The sequence below is a fragment of the Oncorhynchus gorbuscha genome, unplaced genomic scaffold (assembly GCF_021184085.1).
Source record: "Oncorhynchus gorbuscha isolate QuinsamMale2020 ecotype Even-year unplaced genomic scaffold, OgorEven_v1.0 Un_scaffold_918, whole genome shotgun sequence".
Lineage (NCBI taxonomy): Eukaryota > Metazoa > Chordata > Actinopteri > Salmoniformes > Salmonidae > Oncorhynchus > Oncorhynchus gorbuscha.
Genome location: NW_025745681.1, coordinates 36,821 through 58,054, shown reverse-complemented (window position 1 = coordinate 58,054; position 21,234 = coordinate 36,821). Strand labels below are relative to the sequence as shown.

The following is a 21,234-nucleotide window of genomic DNA, read 5'->3' as shown; positions in this document are numbered from 1 at the left end:
AGGCCTATGTTTCAATAATAATGTATTTTATTTGTAGACAACAACCCTGGACTTTGGTCTTCAAATGTGGTATTTTCAATCTATGTAGCTATGCCAGAGCAAATTTTGTTCCCCAGGCAAGCTATTATTATGGGGTGTATAATACTAGGATACATACAGCAGGATTTATGCAGTTGATCCAAATCGAGAAATTGATCCATCCCCCATTCCACAGCGCGCGCGACCCAAGAGATCACTTTCCTTCGCGGAGCAGACAAGTTGGTTCCACATTTTTTAATGTCAAACAAAACTTGCATCTTGTTTTTTATTTATTTTTTACCCCTGACATTGCCATCAATATGGAAATGAACGGCAGCGCCGACAGACAAAATGGAGGGGAGGTAAGTGATGATCTGTAGTTGCAACCTACTTAGCATCAAAGTAACACGTTATCTCACTTCCAAGAGAGGTAATGGACTGGCAGCAATGCCATTGCCATCCACATTAGCCACTGTCGCCCGTTTAGCTAGGCTAACAAACCTGCCAACTGTAGGCCTAACAATATAACTAACAATATAATAATGTTTGTAGACACAAAATACACTTTTACTGAAGCACACAATATTTCTTATTATAGTTTCCCTAAATTTAATAGCGGCTAGTCAGCTAATCTTGCTCTAAAATTGGTTACCATGGTGCCAGTGTGAGTTTATAGGCTGCTGCGCTTAAAGAGGCAGAGGCTGTGAGATCCCTCACAGACAACTGCATCACCTTTCATTCTTGGGATGTAAGCATCGCAGGCGATGCCATGATATGAAGAAGAAAAACACAACATTGTAGCTTAACTAAATATTTTATCAACACAAAACAACCTGTTGTAATATCGTGCACCATAATGTTTTCTACATTTCTTTGTGTCTACAAGATCTCCACCAATTAAGCCTTATTTGGAACCATATTGGATGCATTTTAAGAAATGCTTCATTTTTTACAACCTTTTATAACACCATTTTACGATATCCTTTTATAGCACAGATATCAGATACATAACACCATTAAAATCTAACTAGTAATCAACACATTTTCAGTTTAGAAACGTTTTGGAGGGCACCCCACAATGTAACCTTGGCTATTGTTATAATAAAAATATATTATAATCCTTGTTAGCAGAGCCCTTTAGTGCTTAGGATAGATTGTGTTGGTGAGGTTATTCAGTTGAAATTCTGATTTTGTTTTGGGACAGTCTACGGATCAGATCAAGACTTGGCCTTTCCTGAAATGGCTGACATCTTTTGGCCAGGTCTCCGGTGAAAGTCTGCATCTCTTGAGGAGTTGTGCCTCTATGCACCTAAGTGGCCCAGTGAATAATGAATGCCCTTTGTGTTGGATCCCTGACACGGTGTTCCAATAAGAAACAGTTTCCTTTCTTTCATCACACATCCAATTTTAGTGGAAATAATTCTAAAGGGCTTGGTGTACGCATTTTGCTTAATGCATTTATGGTATTGAAATGATGGTGCTCAATCAAATACTTTCATTAGCAATTTTGTGTTAACTAGACCCCTGTAAAGTGTGTTCCCATTTCCCCAGTTATTGGGAGGTAGTTTAGTGCTACTTATAAAGCAATAACACTTTACAGAGGGAGGAAATGAGCTTCATTGTGTCATCCCAACAGCCTGTCCCTGTCCCCCATATAGCTCCTTTAAATTTCAGAGAGAGAGAGAGAGATAGAGTGTGCGCGTGCGTGCGTGCATGTCTAGCTACTGTCCTGAGATTGTCACAGTTGAGTCACGGAGGACAGAATATTGATATCTTTACACTCGATTCAATGTGCAATTGGTGTCATTTACAATATGTCTCCCCACAGTGAGAGTGAATAATGCCTCATGGACGCTGTGTAAATTGCTTTCTGTCCTCTCAGAGGACTTTATTTAATTTGCACTGCTTGAGCTCAAATCCGAGCCTGGAGATCCGCAGAACTACTATGTTTATTTTCTACCTGGTAGTTAATCGACTGATAAATGTTCTTGATTAGGCATAGCCAGTGGCGATTTTATCATGTCGATTTTGGTGGGACAAACCAAAAAATGTTGGGGGGATGCATGCCAACAAAGCCACTAAACAATACATTAACTGCACTATAACGGTGACAAACAGAGCCCACAAACTGTTAGGGCCTACATAAAGCTGTCCCAACAGCAGAGCTTTCTTTTCAGCGCCATGGAGTGAATCCTTACCACTGCTACAACTTGCTATCAGCGGAGCCTCGTCTGGCAGCTAAATAGTTCATTCAGCCTCATTTACTTATAAAAAAACAACATAGCTGATATGACTGACTTGTGTAAACAAATGTGGTTTCTACTGACAATTAATATGTACAAACTATGACATAAGGGAACAATGAGCGCATAGGAGGCAATCCGTCATTTCGATTAAGACATTAATGAACGAGCTAAGCTGGACGTAGTCCATGTTTGTAAATCACTTTTGAAATGTACAGCAACAGAATTTAGAACATGAGCCATTCTTACAGTATTCTCCCTGTACACCAAGCCAAAACCAAGCCAAAACCATAGGATAAATAAAGGGGGCATATAAGTAGACAATGAAAGCTCTTACAATATTCGATGATGACTTTTGTCTGAAACAGGCTGTAGGCTACATGTGCACCACCAAGTCAGAACAGTAGGCTAAATTGTGAAGGGGTTAAGGGACCAAATTATTAGGGTGAGGCATATGGGCTACTAATGGGGTTAAGGGACCAAATTATTAGGGTGAGGCACATGGGCTACTAATGGGGTTAAGGGACCAAATTATTAGGGTGAGGCACATGGGCTACTGATGTCAGCCAATATACACTTAGTATTCATTTCTTAGCTACAGTATACATATCTCCCTGGCATATTACATTATTTATGCAGCAGCATACAATACATGTTTGGACTCACCGTTGTGCTGTGCTCACTTGGACATGAAGGTCCTTCTTGTGGACAAAGTTTGTCATGTAACTTTGTCATCGAAGTCTGGCATTCTCTGGATTTATGGTGCTTTCAAGACAACTAGGAACTCTGAAAAAACAAGGTTGAATCATGAAGTCAGTGAGCTTCAGGTCGGAGATCTAGAAAGAAGTCCGGGTTCCCAACTTGGAATTCCGAGTTGGATGACTGTTCAAAATGTATGTCCCAGTCAGAGCACATTTTTTTCAGAGTTCCCAGTTGTCTCGAACTCACTGAAGTTAGAGATTTCCCAGTTCTGAGTTTCCAGTTGTTTTGAATGCAGCAGAAGTCATACTTGATTGACAGCATGGCCAATGTATTAAACTTTTTCTAGCCCATGGTGTTGTGTGTGAATGTTTATCCTTTTAAGCTTGGAAAAGAGACCCTTAAACCTAGACTTGGACAACACCACCTCTCCACCAAATAGAAGGCAGGGGAAGCAAAATAGTGATTGCTTTGCATCGCTTGCAGTTAGCCACTGATTCCTTCCAATCCACTCATTGTTGAATTTGCGATTTCCAACTTGTTGCGTAATGTTTATGTCCAATGTCTGATGAGCACATAAAAAATCCTACAATGTGATTTTCTGGATTTTTTTGTCTCGTTTTGTCTGTCATAGTTGAAGTGTACCTATGATGAAAATTACAGGCCTCTCTCATATTTTTAGGTGGGAGAACTTGCACAATTGGTGGCTGACTAAATACTTTTTTGCCCCACTGTATGTATATATATATACACACACATATATATATATATATATATATATATATATATATATATATATATATATATATATATATATATATATATATACACAGTGGCTTGCGAAAGTATTCACCCTCCTTGGCATTTTTCCTATTTTGTAGCCTTACAACCTGGAATTAAAATTGATTTTTGGGGGATTTGTATCATTTGATTTACACAACATGCCTACCACTTTGAGATGCAACATATTTTTTTATTGTGAAACAAACAAGAAATAAATCTTGAGCGTGCATAACTATTCATCCCCTCAAAGTCAATACTTTATAGAGCCACCTTTTGCAGCAATTACAGCTGCAAGTCTCTTGGGGTATGTCTCTATATTCTTGGCACATCTAGTCACTGGGATTTTTGCCCATTCTTCAAGACAAAACTGATCCAGCTCCTTCAAGTTGGATGAGTTCTGCTGGTGTACAACAATTTTTAAGTCATACCACAGATTCTCAATTGGATTGAGGTCTGGGCTTTGATTAGGCCATTCCAAGACATTTAAATGTTTCCCCTTAAACCACTCAAGTGTTGCTTTAGCAGTATGCTTAGGGTCATTGTCCTGCTGGAAGGTGAACCTCCGTCCCAGTCTCAAATCTGGAAGACTGAAACAGGTTTCCCCCAATAATTCCCTTATATTTAGCACCATCCATCATTCCTTCAATTCTGACCAGTGTCCCAGTCCCTGCCAATGAAAAACATGGGATGATATTCTCTGGGTGATGAGAGGTGTTGGGTTTGTGCCAGACATAGCGTTTTCCTTGGTGGCCAAAAATCTACATTTTAGTCTCATCTGACCAGAGTACCTTCTTCCATATGTTTGGGGAGACTCCCACATGCCTTTTTGGCACACACAAAATGTGTTTGCTTAGTTTTTTTCTTTAAGCAATGGCTTTTTTCTGCCCACTCTTCCGTAAAGCCCAGTTTCGTGGATTGTATGGCTTAAAGTGGTCCTATGGACAGATACTCCGATCTCCGCTGTGGAGCTTTGCGGCTCCTTCAGTGTTACCTTTGGTCTCTTTGTTGCCTCTGATTAATGCCCTCCCTGCCTGGTCCATGAGTTTTGGTGGGCGGCCCTCTCTTGACAGGTTTGTTGTGGTGCCATATTCTTTCCATTTTTTAATAATGGATTTAATGGTGCTCCGTGGGATGATCAACGTTTCGGATATTCTTTTATAACCCAACCCTGATCTGTACTTCTCCACAACTTTGTCCCTGATCTGTTTGGAGAGCTCCTAGGTCTTTATGGTGCTGCTTGCTTGGTGGTGCCTCTTGCTTAGTGGTGTTGCAGACTCTGGGGCCTTTCAGAACAGGTGTATAATAGATCATGTGACCGATCATGTGACACTTAGATTGCACACAGATGGACATTTTTCATTTAACTTGACCAATTTGGACTATGGTAACCCAACAGTGCTGCGAAGCCTTGAGGGCCGGATTTAATAATGGGAGCTACAGGCTGGCTATAGGTTACAGGCTAGGTTGGTTGCATTGTATTGCCATTGTAATGTAGGTAAGCTACAGTATACTGTGCTTTGGAATAGCAGTGTTTGCATATGTTTCCGGTGGGATGTTAAACTAAAAGCCCTTCAGAGAACCATGAAAATGAAATACAGTTGTGTCGATCCCTAGGCTGGACACAGGCCAGTCTCTGAGGTGAGCAGAGGAGACTGATGGGACATGATGGATGGAGAACACAGAAGTGCTGATGCGGAGAGATAGAGAGGCAAAGAGTGACACACATCCTGTAGCAGCATCCTCTTCATTTAAAACCCAACCACGCATCCTGCAAGTCAAGCAAGAACAGAATAAAATACATTCTGATGAAAAATGCAACTTGGTCTGCATAAATGCTACACTCTGTTATCTTATATACTTATAAGGCTGGAATTTTCAGGATGTCGCCTAGTCTGGTTGCCATTCTTTTTCCTGCCAATGCAGTTGGCTAAAGAGACAGAATTGTAACCATAGTGTACAGTACGTATCCCAGAGTGTCCCTTTTATATCGCCTAGAGCCCAACCTGCCCCTCAGTCAACTAGGGAATAGCAGACTAGCACCACAACTGTCTGGCAGTTTAGAAAAAAACCATTCACAGATGAAAACAGCGAGAGTAGGCATAGCTGTTCATTGATGCTGGCCTGGGGTTAAATTAGTTCACTTCTCACACAGTGGATTCTTTTAGTCAGAGTCAGCCCAAAGTGAGGATGAGCTTAAAGTCTGTGAAAGTCTATGTGCTTGTATGGTAAATATCAACAGCCTAGTCTGGGTACTCAGGAGAAGGAAAATGCATGTTTTTTGACTAATTATACATTTTCACAACAATAGTGTAGTATTCACAACTGTGACTTGTCTTCATCAGGCTTCCCTAAGGTGAGCTGAATTACCATGCCTTCAGGTAGAGACTGACAACGTTGGTGCGGTAACCCCCTAGAACATTGTGCGAAAGCTTGATCTACAGTGAAGACAATGCATGTTTTTAGATGAGACGATTCATCTATTTTCACAAAAATAGTGTCATTCACAACTGTAATTGTTCTTCTTCATCTGGCTTCACTAAGCTGATAACATTGTGTAGAAAATGTTTTGGAGTCTGTGAAAGCTTGTGCTTACTTGAACTGAATAGAAGCACTTTCAATGGGAGTTTGAGGTTTTGGGGAGGGGGGTCCTACCAGAGTGCTGCAAGCCAGGCACTGTTGCCAGTATTTACTAGGACCAGATGGATTCTGCGGGGATTTTTCAATGCCCCTGTAAATGTAAAGAAAAGACAGATAACCTACAGAATCAATCAAACAAAAGTGAGACATGTAGGCTACTAGGCTATACTAACAGGTGTGGCATGTCAATGATAGCCAGAAGAGTTGGCTAAAGTATAGGCTACAGATCTGGGACCAGGCTACCTCAGCACATAGGCTAGCTGTCTTCCAGGTAGATCAGGCAACTGTGCTGTAACGGACTAGAGCATAGGAAACAGTTATGACAGTTATCACTAGGGACTGCTTGGGCTGCAGTCAGTGACACATTTAATTCACACCTACTGTAGTGGGTTGGGCAGGCGGTGTTGAGAGGTATGCAGACAGAGAGTGACAACATATGATTTCCTTTGAGCGTTATTACTCAACTACGTGGGCAGCTATCTCCAGCTATTCTAAATGACTGCTGCAGCGACCTTCTACACTCTCTCAGTATCTCTCCCTCTCTCTCTCCCTCGCTCTCCCGCTCTCTCACTCCCTCGCTTTCGCTCTCTCTCTACCCCTCTCTTAATTCAATTCAATTCAAGGGCTTTATTGGCATGGGAAACATGTGTTAACATTGCCAAAACAAGTGAGGTAGATAATATATAAAGTGAATATATAAAGTGAAATAAAAATTAACAGTAAACATTACACATACAGAAGTTTCAAAACAATAAAGACATTACAAATGTCATATTATATATATACAGTGTTTTAACAATGTACAAATGGTTAAAGGACACAAGATAAAATAAATAAGCATAAATATGGGTTGTATTTACAATGGTGTTTGTTCTTCACTGGTTGCCGTTTTCTCGTGGCATCAGGTCACAAATCTTGCTGCTGTGATGGCACACTGTGGAATTTCACCCAGTAGATATGGGAGTTTATCAAAATTGGATTTGTTTTCAAATTCTTTGTGGATCTGTGTAATCTGAGGGAAATATGTCTCTCTAATATGGTCATACATTGGACAGGAGGTTAGGAAGTGCAGCTCAGTTTCCACCTCATTTTGTGGGCAGTGAGCACATGCTCACTGAGTCTGTACATAGTCAAAGCTTTCTTTAATTTTGGGTCAGTCACAGTGGTCAGGTATTCTGCCACTGTGTACTCTCTGTTTAGGGCCAAATAGCATTCTAGTTTGCTCTGTTTTTTTGTTTATTCTTTCCAATGTGTCAAGTAATTATCTTTTTGTTTTCTCATGATTTTGTTGGGTCTAATTGTGCTGCTGTTCTGGGGCTCTGTAGGGTGTGTTTGTGTTTGTGAACAGAGCCCTCTCTCTCGGGCTAAGACAGCTGTGTATTTAGGCCTAGGCAATAAACACACGGTTGAGTCTGGTCAAAGGCAGGATGTGGTGATTGTTTTCTAAGGTCTAATGACTGAAGAATTATGCTTGATATTGTCACATCCTGTCACTGAAAGATCTGGGCTTTGAGACCAACATGTTACAGGGACGTGTTTTGTTCAGAGGTGGAGGGAGCACTTGGTTTTGTGGATGAGTGGAGAGGGGATGACAATTAACTGTACATTAACTGTACATTTATGGTTTTCCTTTAATTGATTATGCTGCCAAACATACCCTCGTAAAGCTAACTATCCTACCGATCCTTGACTTTGACGATGTCATTTATTGTTATTATTATTATATTATTTACAAAATAGCCTCCAACACTCTACTCAGCAAATTGGATGCAGTCTATCACATTGCCATCCATTATGTCACCAAAGCCCCATATAATACCCACCACTGCGACCTGTATACTCTCGTTAGCTGGTCCTCGCTACATATTCGTCGCCAAACCCACTGGCTCTAGGTAATCTATAAGTCTTTGCTAGGTAAAGCTCCACCTTATCTCAGCTTACTGGTCACAATAGCAACACCCACCCGTAGCAAACACTCCAGCAGGTATTTTTCACTGGTCATCTCCAAAGCCAACACCTACTTTGGCCACCTTTCCTTCCAGTTCTCTGCTGTCAATGACTGGAACAAATTGCAAAAATCACTGAAGTTGGAGACTTATATCTCCCTCACTAACTTTAAGCATCAGCTGTCAGAGCAGCTTACCGATCGATGCAGCTGTACATAGCCCATCTGTAAATAGCCCATCCAACCAAGTACCTACCTCATCCCCATATTTGTTTTTGTTTTTCTGCTCTTTTGCATACCAGTATTTCTACTTGCATATCCTCATCTGCACATCTACAGTGGGGCAAAAAAGTATTTAGTCAGCCACCAATTGTGCAAGTTCTCCCACTTTAAAAAGATGAGAAAGGCCTGTAATTTTCATCATAGGTACACTTCAACTATGACAGAATAAATTAGAGAAAAATAATCCAGAAAATCACATTGTAGGATTTTTTATGAATGTATTTGCAAATTATGGTGGAAAATAAGTTTTGGTCAATAACAAAAGTTTATCTCAATACTTTGTTATATACCCTTTGTTGTCAATGACAGAGGTCAAAACGTTTTCTGTAAGTCTTAAGGTTTTCACACACTGTTGCTGGTATTTTGGCCCATTCCTCCATGCAGATCTCCTCTAGAGCAGTGATGTTTTGGGGCTGTTGCTGGGCAATATGGACTTTCAACTCCCTCAAAAGATTTTCTATGGGGTTGAGATCTGGAGACTGGCTAGGCCACTCCAGGACCTTGAAGTGCTTCTTACGACGCCACTCCTTCATTGCCCGGGTGGTGTGTTTGGGATCATTGTCATGCTGAAAGACCCAGCCACGTTTCATCTTCAATGCCCTTGCTGATGGAAGGTTTTCACTCAAAATCTCACGATACATGGCCCCATTCATTCTTTCCTTTACACGGATCAATCGTCTTGGTCCCTTTGCAGAAAAACAGCCCCAAAGCATGATGTTTCCACCCACATGCTTCACAGTAGGTATGGTGTTCTTTGGATGCAACTCAGCATTCTTTGTCCTCCAAACACGACAAGTTGAGTTTTTACCAAAACGTTCTATTTTGGTTTCATCTGACCATATGACATTCTCCCAATCTTCTTCTGGATCATCCAAATGCTCTCTAGCAAACTTCAGACGGGCCTGGACATGTACTGGCTTAAGCAGGGGGACACGTCTGGCACTGCAGGATTTGAGTCCCTGGCGGCGTAGTGTTTTACTGATGGTAGGCTTTGTTACTTTGGTCCCAGCTCTCTGCAGGTCATTCACTAGGTCCCCCCCGTGTGGTTCTGGGATTTTTTGCTCACCGTTCTTGTGATCATTTTGACTCCCAGATCGTGGGAGATTATCAGTGGTCTTGTATGTCTTCCATTTCCTAATAATTGCTCCCAAGGTTGATTTCTTCAAACCAAGCTGCTTACCTATTGCATATTCAGTCTTCCCAGCCTGGTGCAGGTCTACAATTTTGTTTCTGGTGTCCTTTGACAGCTTTTTGGTCTTGGCCATAGTGGAGTTTTTTCTGGATTTCTTTTCTATATTTTTTTCTATATTTTGTCTGTCATAGTTGAAGTGTACCTATGATGAAAATTACAGGCCTCTCTCATCTTTTTAAGTGGGAGAAATAGCACAATTGGTGGCTGACTAAATATTTTTTTGCCCCACTGTATCACTCCAGTGTTAATTGCTAAATTGTAATTACTTCACCACTATGGCCTATTTATTGCCTTACCTCCTTTCTTCATTTCCACACACTGTATACTGATTTTTCTATTGTGTTATTGACTATACGTTTGTTTATCCCATATATACTCTGTGTTGTTGTTTTTGTCACACTGCTTTGCTTTTTCTTGGCCAGGTCGCCATTGTAAATGGGAAGTTGTTCTCTATTGGCCTACCTGGTTAAATAAAGGTGAAATGAAATAAATGATATCATGGATGCTGCACTGAATCTCTGTGCACTTCTTACATTTACAATAAAGGCTTTTAAAAATACATATACTTATCCCTTTGTTTTCTCTGTCTTTCCCTTACACAGGGATTGTTGAGCTGAATAATTCATAGTAACAAAATAGTGGACCGTCTGTTTTTTGGTCAGGCAGAATAACAATGGACCTGCAGAGTGATTGACTAACACTGCCTCTCCAGTAGAGAACGTCAGCGCAATCATATGCTAATACATGCTTTGTTCGTTTATACTTTTCAATCGAGAGTTCTATTCAAATACAGAACTGCGTCAGTCAGACACTGCAGTCTGGTTGCTTTCTGTACTTTTAATAAAAAGTGAAGTATGTGTGTGTGCATGTGTGTGTGTGTGTGTGTGTGTGTGCGGGGTGTGCACTTTTTTTGGACCTATGCCATTGCTTATGCTCAATCATGCCAAATTACCACTATTATTCTGTTGTGTCAGCCAGCCTCAGCCAGCAATGAAGAAATTGAATGAGGCAGGTTTCCCAGACTGCAGTGTCAGTCAGTCCTATGGATAGCTACACCTTCAGAACCTGTGGTCTCACATAAGACCTATTGATTAAGGCATAAGGGCTGTCCTTGAATGCCCTCAGTGGGTTCAGTGTGTGAGAAGAGAGCAGGTGACCCTGGCAGGTCGTGACAGTGTTCAGCACAGAAATCACTGTGTTTCGCTCAAGTATTTGGTATTCATTAGAATCCACATTTAAAATGCCACACATAGCCTACATACACACAATATTCAGGTCTAATACATTTTTAATTTAACTAGGCAAGTCAGTTAAGAACAATGACGCCCTACCCCAGCCAAACCCTAACCCGGATGACGTTGGGCCAATTGTGCACCGCCTTATGGGACTCCCAATCACAGCCTGGAATCGAACCAGGGTATGTAGAGACACCTCTTGCACTGAGATGCAGTGTCTTAGACCACTGCGCCTCTCGGGAGCCCACTGTTCATAGTACAGTGCAAATTACAATGCAAGATATAGAAAATGGCTGTGTCTCTTCACAGTCCCCTTTGTGCAGTAAGGTGTTATTTTATCTGTTTGCGTGTCTTGTGTTGTACCGATGAGTATCTGTCACTTATCACAAGGACACAAGTGTGACGTCAGTTCTTTAGGAACACAGAGGGCATGTTTTTAAGAGTTGTTTAGTTTGTGTGACCTTGCAATTCTTAGTGCACTAACTCTATAAAGGCTCACAGTCTGGGTTGTAAGGGTTTTATCTTGGTTTAATATGTCTATTCAGGATTGATTCAATAGTACATCCTGATGGGAAGGATCCTGATCCAGATATTTTGTGAATATGGCACAGATGTGCAGCACAGTAGGAGCCATGCCATAAATATAGGTCAGTCCACACCCCAAAAAACACAGGGGTACTTTAGATATTTAAATGCATCTAGCCGGGTACAGTTTCCTCACATAATTGTAAAGCTCATCATATAGCCTAACCACCTCAACATTTAAGGGATATTGGGTGGCTAATCAACACACCAGCTACTGCAGAGAACACACCCATCTCTCTCTCTCGGGTTACTGCACCAATGTTGCCAGTTTCTTCCTGAAGGCATGGTAATTCAGCTCAGCTCTGTGGTAAATTAGAGGGTTCTGTTCTCCCCTTCCTAAAACAGAACCTCTGACTGTCTCTCTCTGCTGTAAAGCCTACCGCCCCTCTCATCCACTGTCTCTATTCCTGGAACAGAGGGAAGGAAGGAAGATTGTCTGTACACAGCACTGTGACACAGCACTGACAATTTAACAGCCAGTCCTCCACAGCTGTTGGAGAGAGGGGGGATACATGCATCCAATGGTTCAATGTCATTGAATGGTTGTTAATGCATTGGAGATGGTTTAGCATGGCTTCAAGGTCACTTTCCTCATGAGGCCTAGTTGTTCAGTCATTGCAAAACATTTAGTCAGCAGCACTTTAAAGATGGAATCTGCATTGGGGGAACAGCGCCATTGTCCGCCCCAGCAGCTTTCATCTAGTTTTTGTTCTGTGGACTTATCAGAGGTGTGGTGCATCGAGCAGTGTGATAAAAAAACAAATGCAGTGTCTATTCTGCTGTTCTATCTCCAGGCAATGATGGCCAAAGGGGGAAAAACTGTGTTCGTTGTTTGCAGTAACTGCTTTGTTGTTGTAGCATCCCAAACGGATGTGGCAGTTTCACCATGAAGGATTCCAGCTTTAAGATCAGGGGCCTCATTTAACAAACGTGCGTAAATGTTGTACTAAATTCTGGAGTACATGGAGGTTCTATGATTTGCGTGCGCAACAAATTATTGGAACTGTCGCACGCATCATATACTGTATGAATGTTTTCAATGAATAATCCGACCATTATATATTTGTGGGCTCGTGAACGAGCGCTACAACCCCGCCTGGAAAACGCCCTCCATTCACTATTTTAAGGTAACATAACGCCCTCATTTGCTGTATGATTTGGGGGTGTTGGAACTTGACAATGATCATTAAAAAAATATATATCGCAATGGCAAATGTCATCAGATTTATGTAGAGGCGTGGGCAGAATGTTTTAATCTTTTGCAGGACTTTTTTTTTAAATGCCACGTGTAGCGAGTGCCAATCACTGGCTGCGCTTTCTGCAAGATTGATTGACCTTTCGAACAATTTCTAAGTAAATGCTACTACAGCCACCACGTCTATACAAAATACGAATTCCTGTTCAATATTTAGTGTATCAATAGATTTTATTTCTATCTCCTGTCTTGGTATATAGGCTCTGAGATTAAATGGGCTATTATGTTCCGCTCCTATCGCACAGCAATACTGTAGCCTACAGTCTGTTTACTGTCGCGCATAGGTGGCTATTGAATGAGTGATGGATAAATGGTAGCCTAATATTTGATGTGTAGCGGGAATAAACAAGTCATGTCAGAAAAAGAGAGACATGCCTTGCAATATGACTATGATTTAGGTCGTGAAGACCTAAACAAATGCATATGTTTTATCACTAGGCAAACGAGTTAATGTTTTTATTAGCCTACCATTATTATAATTCCTGTGCATCAAACATCTTCATGTACACCTAATGAACAATATTTGCTTGCAATGCAGTTGATCAACTTGTGTGCACACATGGTTTGAGATTTGCGTGGAGAAGCGCACACTTTCCTGTCAAGTTCAAAATGGAGAAATACCAACCTTTGTGGGAAAACTGATGCACGTATATTTTGTGCGCACGCACTTTGATAACTGAGGCCCCTGAACAGAATTCGGTGGGAGCTGAATGGGACGTAGTCATCAGAGCAGTCCTGAACTCCCCTTATGACCTGCTATCTAACATCATCAGCCATAGAGGAATCAATACCTGGAGGAACTGATTCATTTAATCATACATCCTTCATTCATCTGAAACATATAATATGCCTTTAATGTATTCATTATTCATTTTATGACAAATACAAAAATATGATGCATTTGCATTCAGTAGGCTACTTAAATTATCAGGTTGACAAAGTTAATGTACAGTTCCCACACAGGGCAGGAACAAAGTAGCAGTATCCCTTCACGACCAGAGATCCCTGTCCTGATGTGTCCTCGACCTGCACCTGGTGTTGTTCCTCTGTCCCGGAAAGTCCTCACTAACCCCACAGCCACAGTATTGGGCCACTAGAGTGTGTTTGTAAACATAGACAGGTTTGCAATGTAAACATACAGATAGCATTCAGTGTAACTAGGTGAAGGGGTGTAGGTGCGTAGTGTGTTTGTCGGGGGTGGGGGGATACCCGCAGAGATGAGCTCATAGTCTGGAACTTAGCCAAGGTGTGTGTGTGCTCGCCTGCACTTAATGGGAGTGTTTGTTTACTAACATGGATGTTTTTTTCATAATGCCTTTACTGTTATAATATGATAGATATGATAGATATGATAACAGCATTAACACATCGTAGATCTTTACTGTTCTAATATGATAGATATGATAGTGGTGCATATGATAACAGCATTAACACATCATAGATGATCACTGACTGTGTTTTGTCTCATTGTGAGATGAATCTTGCTAAGCTAAACTTCCACCTAAAAAGCAAGTCTAAATCATAAATTGATGTCAATGGGAGGTTTATGTGAAAATGTGCGTTATGTGCATGTTCTTCAACAATATAACCAGGTATCTGATTGTATTGTTGACATGTGTTTGTGTCTCCAGGTTCCCCATACAGGTGTCTGGCACGGTGGCAGCCCCTCTGCTCTCCTGAACATGAACCACTATGCCAATAAGAAGAGTATAGCAGAGAGCATGCTGGACGTAGCCCTGCTCATGGCCAACGCTTCCCAGCTGAAGGCTGTCCTGGAGCAGGGGCCAGACTTCTCCTTGTACACTCCCCTCATCACTCTCATCAGCATCTCCCTCAGCCTGCAGGTCACTGTGGGGGTCCTCCTCATCTTCATCGGTGAGGATAACAACATTGTATCTCTGGAGGACATTTTTACAAGAAGCGTATTGAATGCAACACTTTTGCATTTGCATCAAATAGGCCTACATTAGACAGTTGCATTCTAAACCTGCGTAATGATTGCTGTATTATGGACTCTTTTGACACTAGCCCCGCTAATGCACGCTATCTAAATGGAGCCGCTTGTGTCTCATCTTCATCAGTGAACATGTGTTTTATAACGTCCTCCTCCCTCAACACTTTGTGTTGACCTTAACTGAGGACGACCTCATACCTATCAAGTCCAATGTTTCCTGACATACAACCAATTACCTACTGCAGCGTTGCTGAGGTGCTGTAGCCATGGCAAATAGGCGTGTGTGTGTGTGTGTGTGTGTGTGTGTGTGTGTGTGTGTGTGTGTGTGTGTGTGTGTGTGTGTGTGTGCGTGCGTGCGTGCGTGCGTGCGTGCGTGCGTGCGTGCGTGCGTGCGAGCGCGTGTGGACGTGTTTAACCATTCTTGTGGGAACCAGAAGTCCCACAAGAATAGTAAACAAACAAAAATTTGACCAACTGGGAACATTTTGTTGGTTCCCACAAGGTCAAATGCTATGCTGTTGAAGATTGAATTCTTCAGGTATGACCGTACAGGCTGACAGTGACTTTGATCTTCAGCACTGGACAGAGACTGCTCTTCATCATGTCTACATCACAGAGAATGCTCTTCATCATGCCTACATCACAGAGAATGCTCTTCATCATGTCTACATCACAGAGAATGCTCTTCATCATGTCTACATCACAGAGACTGCTCTTCATCATGTCTACATCACAGAGAATGCTCTTCATCATGTCTATATCACAGAGACTGCTCTTCATCATGTCTACATCACTGCCCTCACATTTGCTCCCATTATTTCTGCACCATGTCATTCTGGTTTCAATTGTATTTTCTTGTGAAACCAGATAGTTAATGAATGGTGCAGGTCACATCACTGTAATTCATCTCTTACAGTCCCCAGTAGGAAAACACTTAGTATGTCCAGCCCATATGTTTTTAACCACTCTCTCTCTGAATTAACACTCATTCACTAAGTCACAAGGCTTTACTTTTCCACTAGTGAAATCCATTTGAAGGGATCATGCACTGAACCTGCATGTCAGAGCCATCACACTCTCCCTGTTTCTCCCTCTTCTCCCCATTGACCGTTGCTCAACCCATACCTCCACTCCCCCATCCTCCCATTCTCTCTAGTTCCTCCCCAAACCCCCCCTCTCCCTTCTCCACCTTCCATATCTCCTCTACTATTCCCTACTATCCCCCCCCCCTTGTCTTTGACCATTCGAACTGACTGTTCAAACAACTAACACACAGCTCAGACACCCATACCCCACCAAACATGCCACCAGGGGTCTCTTCACAGACCCTAAGTCCAGAACAGACTCTGGGAAGCACAACGTACTGCATAGTGCCATGACTACATGGAACTCTGTTTCACATCAAGTAACTCAAGCAAACATTAAAATCGGATTTAAAAAACTGATAAAACAACACCTCACGTCACAACACGGACTGTGAAGAGACACACGCATTCTCACACACACTCTTAACACATGCACTCTACACACACACTCTAACACACACACTCTAACACATGCACTCTACACACACACTCTAACACACACACTCTAACACACACACTCTAACACATGCACTCTACACACACACTCTAACACACACACTCTAACACATGCACTCTACACACACACTCTAACACACACACTCTAACACATGCACTCTACACACACACTCTAACACACACACTCTAACACATGCACTCTACACACACACTCTAACACACACACTCTAACACATGCACTCTACACACACACACTAACACACACACTCTAACACACACACTCTAACACACACACTCTAACACACACACTCTAACACACGCACTCTACACACACACTCTAACACACACACTCTAACACATGCACTCTACACACACACACTAACACACACACTCTAACACACACACTCTAACACATGCACTCTACACACACACTCTAACACACACACTCTAACACATGCACTCTACACACACACTCTAACACACACACTCTAACACATGCACTCTACACACACACTCTAACACACACACTCTAACACATGCACTCTACACACACACTCTAACACACACACTCTAACACATGCACTCTACACACACACTCTAACACACACACTCTAACACATGCACTCTACACACACACTCTAACACACACACTCTAACACATGCACTCTACACACACACTCTAACACACACACTCTAACACATGCACTCTACACACACACATTGTGGTGTTGTATTATTGTAGTCTTGTACATTTGTTATAATATATAAATAATGTAGTCATGTCTTGTATGATGTTTAGTTTTATTTATGATGTAGGCTGTTGTTTTGTTGTGATGCAATTGTTTTATTCTTGTTTGGACCCCAGGAAGAGTAGCTGCTGCCTTGGCTAATGGGAGTTCTATTAAATACTCAATTGGTGGTGTGTGCTGTGAATGCCTTACATACCATCCCCCCTGGCCTGGGCCAGACACACACAGCCAGAGACACAGGCAGGGTTTCTCACAACGTTTAACATCTTCTAATCTGCCCCCCACACACACATGCACGTGCACACCACAGGAGGTTGGTGGCACCTTAATTGGGGAGGATGGGCTCGTGGTAATGGTTGGATCGGAATAGGTGGAATGGTATCAAATACATGGTTTCCAGTAGGTTGATACCATTCCATTAGCTCCGTTCCAGACATTACTATGAGCCGTCCTCCCCTCAGCAGCCTCCTGTGGTACATAAGCACATAACATTATCAGAACATCTACATCCACTACACACATATTCATAGATACCATTAACCATGCCCCTCTGTAAAAGAATAGACGTAGCTCTTTCCAGCAGTCAAATGATCAAATTGCCCTCTAGTGGTCTCTTGGGTAGAATGTTATTAATATTTTTCATCATTTCATAATTAATAAACATTTAAAAAAACATTTAAACAACGAAAATCTGGTGTTCAAACGCTTTTGTTATATTTCAGTCTTCTGTGATGTATATAAAGATTAATATTGGGATGCAAACTCAAAATTGAATACATTTCAACTCTATATCTGACATGGTACAGCCCATAACCATGTGTGTGAGGTGTACAGTATGTGTTTGTTTCAAAGTAGTTTTGTTTAAGACTACCAAGAAACACTCTGTGTGACCCTGATTTTAGCCCACTGCAGTGTTAAGCTATTCTTTTTGTTCATTATACTCACTGTGTCCTGGTCACACATATGTTTCCTCTGAGCTGAGCAGCAGAGAGTTGACAGAGTTCAGTCCGGGGTACATGAGGACCAGGCCTGAGAAACACTTATACAGAGCACAAAGCAGTATGTCACTATAGATTGGCTCCAGTCCCGGGATAGCTGCCATCACTCAATCAGGATTATACTTTTTATGTGTGTGTAGAGTTATCTGTGTGTATGTGTGAGAGAGGGAGTCTATGTTTGCATACGTGTGTGTTTGCGAGTGCATGCTGTGAATGTTTGTAAAGCTCATCTGTACCAATTTCCCCTGTTCTCTCCACAGTGCGGTGGAACCTGAATGACCAGAGTAAACACTTCAGGCTGAATGTAATGGAGAACCTGGCCACAGGCCTCGTCTTCGTCATCGTAGTAGTCAACGTCTTCATCACTGCCTTTGGAGTACAGAAACCCAATCAGAAAGCCTGACCAGGACACAGAAATGCATCACCACCCCCTTAGGTACACACACACACACACACACACACACACACACACACACACACACACACACACACACACACACACACACACACACACACACACACACACACACACACACACACACACACACACACACACACACACACACACACACACACACACACACACACACACTCTCTTCTCCCCTCTCTCAAACTCAAACAGGAATTGTTTGCACTTTCCCCCAATAGTTTGTCCATGACTCAGCAGCTGTCCTGTTCTCCGTATCTCCTGACCTTCCTAAACGCCCATGCTCCCCCAACCTGACCCATAAATACGCACTGTTCCAGGACTCGACAGAAACTTCCACTAGAAAACACCCCCCAACAAAACTCAACTACTGTCTTTTTACCAGTCCAGAACCCTTTTGTCCCGATGAGAGAGAGGTTTGCTTTCATAAACAACACTGTGTGTTTGTGTAGGAGACCAACAGGAAAACAGAGACAACAGCCAGGGATCATGTGACCTCCATGTCTGCCTCCTGCCCTGTACTGTAGTTATCCCCAGCAAGCAAGCACACACACTTTGCCTATCTCTCGCTCACTCTCACACACAAATACTCCAAGCCACAGCATTGAGGAAGGCTGAGCACCGAATGTAAATTTTTTATCACATTTATGAGGTGAAAGGAGGACGTCATGGGTCTTGCTCAGACAGCCTGGGCCACTGTGCCTGAAGGGTCTGAAGAGCACATGTATGGAAAAAGAGTCTGTGCCTCACTCTCAAAACATAGAGAACACATTCAGCTTGTGTCGTAGTCTCGTATGCTGCATTTACTGCATTTAAATAGAACATATTGTTGCAGCATTGAGCAGCAGTTGATGTGAAACTTGATCAATAAAAGAGCTAGCATTGCACTACATCAAGGATCTGCAATATCCCGGCTAGATGTGCCACTGATAATCTCGTCTCAGACCAAGGCACATAGAAGAGCTGTGAGAAGAGTGCATGGTTATTTTGGCTGTGTGGTGACTCACTATCATCAGATGCAGATAGAGAAAGAACTGCTCATTAAAGCTGAGGCCTTGATTAGACTCAGTACTGTTACCGCATACACAATTAACATCTCACTTTCTCAGACTCTGTACATCCCTGTACCATTCAGGTCTCCAGCATTGAATGCACAGCTCATGGTGAAGAATTTCATTGGTTAGCTTAATGTAATAGATATAGCTATAAAAAAAATCTAGTTTGGCGGTTCTGTTGTTACCGCTCAAAATAAGATCATATGGCATTGTAATCCTAGGTTTGGCAGGGACACTCATAACTACTATTGAAGCTATGCACTGATGGAGTCTGAGGGAACATGACATCATAAACTAATTATACATTCCCCTTTCTTTCCCATAGCTTCCATTGCTAACCATGGAATCACACAGACATACCATGATCCAGCTAGTGACACACAAATCCACTAACCAGGACAATAGACAGATCTATAAACATTTTGTATATCTATTGCTCTCATGCACTGTATCTGGCTCTAACTCCGTGTAATACCCCTGAGTTGGTTGGAGGAGTCTGGAATGAAAAGAACTTCTGAAGGATTTCATATTCAGATGCGCTTCATCATCATCATGGCTGCAGATCATTCTAAGTGGGACTAATAGCTGTCTGTCTGTTGGGACTGGGAGTACTGGGATTCAAACAGAACAATCACTCTAGTGACACCCTCCCCACTCCCTCACCCCTCCAATCTGCCACTCACCCCTCCTCCCCATCTGCTCTTTGATCTGGGTCTCCCTACAGACAGAAACAGATATAGAAACACACAGCTCACTGAAGCAAAGCTACTGAGAATAGACACCAGGACTCTTAACTGCCACAGAGAATCATCATCTACAAGACGTCACTCATCATCTATCTTACTGTAACCAGTAAGGGTACTAGAGGAGATTCCATAGAGAAATACACATGTTCACTTGAACTGCAGAATAGTAACCACACCTGTCGTCTAAAGCTGCTATGTAAAGCTGCTATGGCACTTGTGATCATCTTCATAGCAGCTCATTTCATTATCCTCTTATCTGGCTTGCAGATGTCTCTGGGCTAGGTCATGAGTGCCCTCTAGTGGTATTTTTGGTGCTATTGCAATGATGTGAGATCTTTGTATTACATTGTCAGGTTACCACTCTCACAGATACGTCCTGCTCTGGTAATAAATGAACATCCAAAAAGCACCATACTGCCTGAAGAAGTGCTGCTGGCTTCTGTAATGTGTAAGTATGTTATTTGTGTAAACCAATCATATTTTTTTGTGATGTTTGTATTGTTTCCCACCCCTGATTTACTCCTAAACAAGTCACACCAAAATGAAATGTTAAAAAGGACAGCTGTTACTAACACTAGCAATGAAATGTTAAAAAGGACAGCTGTTACTAACACTAGCAACGAAATGTTAAAAAGGACAGCTGTTACTAACATTAGCAATGTTTTAGCATGTGTGTACAGGTATGTGCACTAGTCTATTCTTGTTTTTTCCCCAGAACATTCTACATTCCTAATTATGAAATGTATTTTTCTTAAAATAATAGTTATTCTTTATTTGTCCTATTTCACACATGTACATGTGTTCATTAATATGCATGTGTGAATTGGATATGCGTTTTGTTTTTTTGCATTTCCCACTCTCCCCGAGACATCCTGGAGAGTGGGGTCACG

General features: G+C 42.0%; 1 protein-coding gene across 2 annotated transcripts; it reads left to right on the top strand.

Annotated features, from left to right (window-relative positions):
* Positions 1-222: 222 nt before the first annotated feature.
* Positions 223-21,166, top strand: LOC124019430 (ninjurin-1-like). Of its 2 annotated transcripts, none has more exons than XM_046334774.1 (4): positions 223-380; positions 14,506-14,749; positions 18,377-18,552; positions 20,698-21,166. In XM_046334774.1, the coding sequence occupies exons 1-3, from the start codon at positions 339-341 to the stop codon at positions 18,517-18,519; spliced, it is 429 nt and encodes a 142-aa protein (XP_046190730.1). In that variant the 5' UTR covers positions 223-338; the 3' UTR covers positions 18,520-18,552; positions 20,698-21,166. The 2 variants fall into 2 exon arrangements, with proteins under 2 accessions (XP_046190730.1, XP_046190729.1); XM_046334773.1 differs by having other exon boundaries at positions 19,924-21,166.
* The last annotated feature ends 68 nt before the right edge of the window (positions 21,167-21,234 follow it).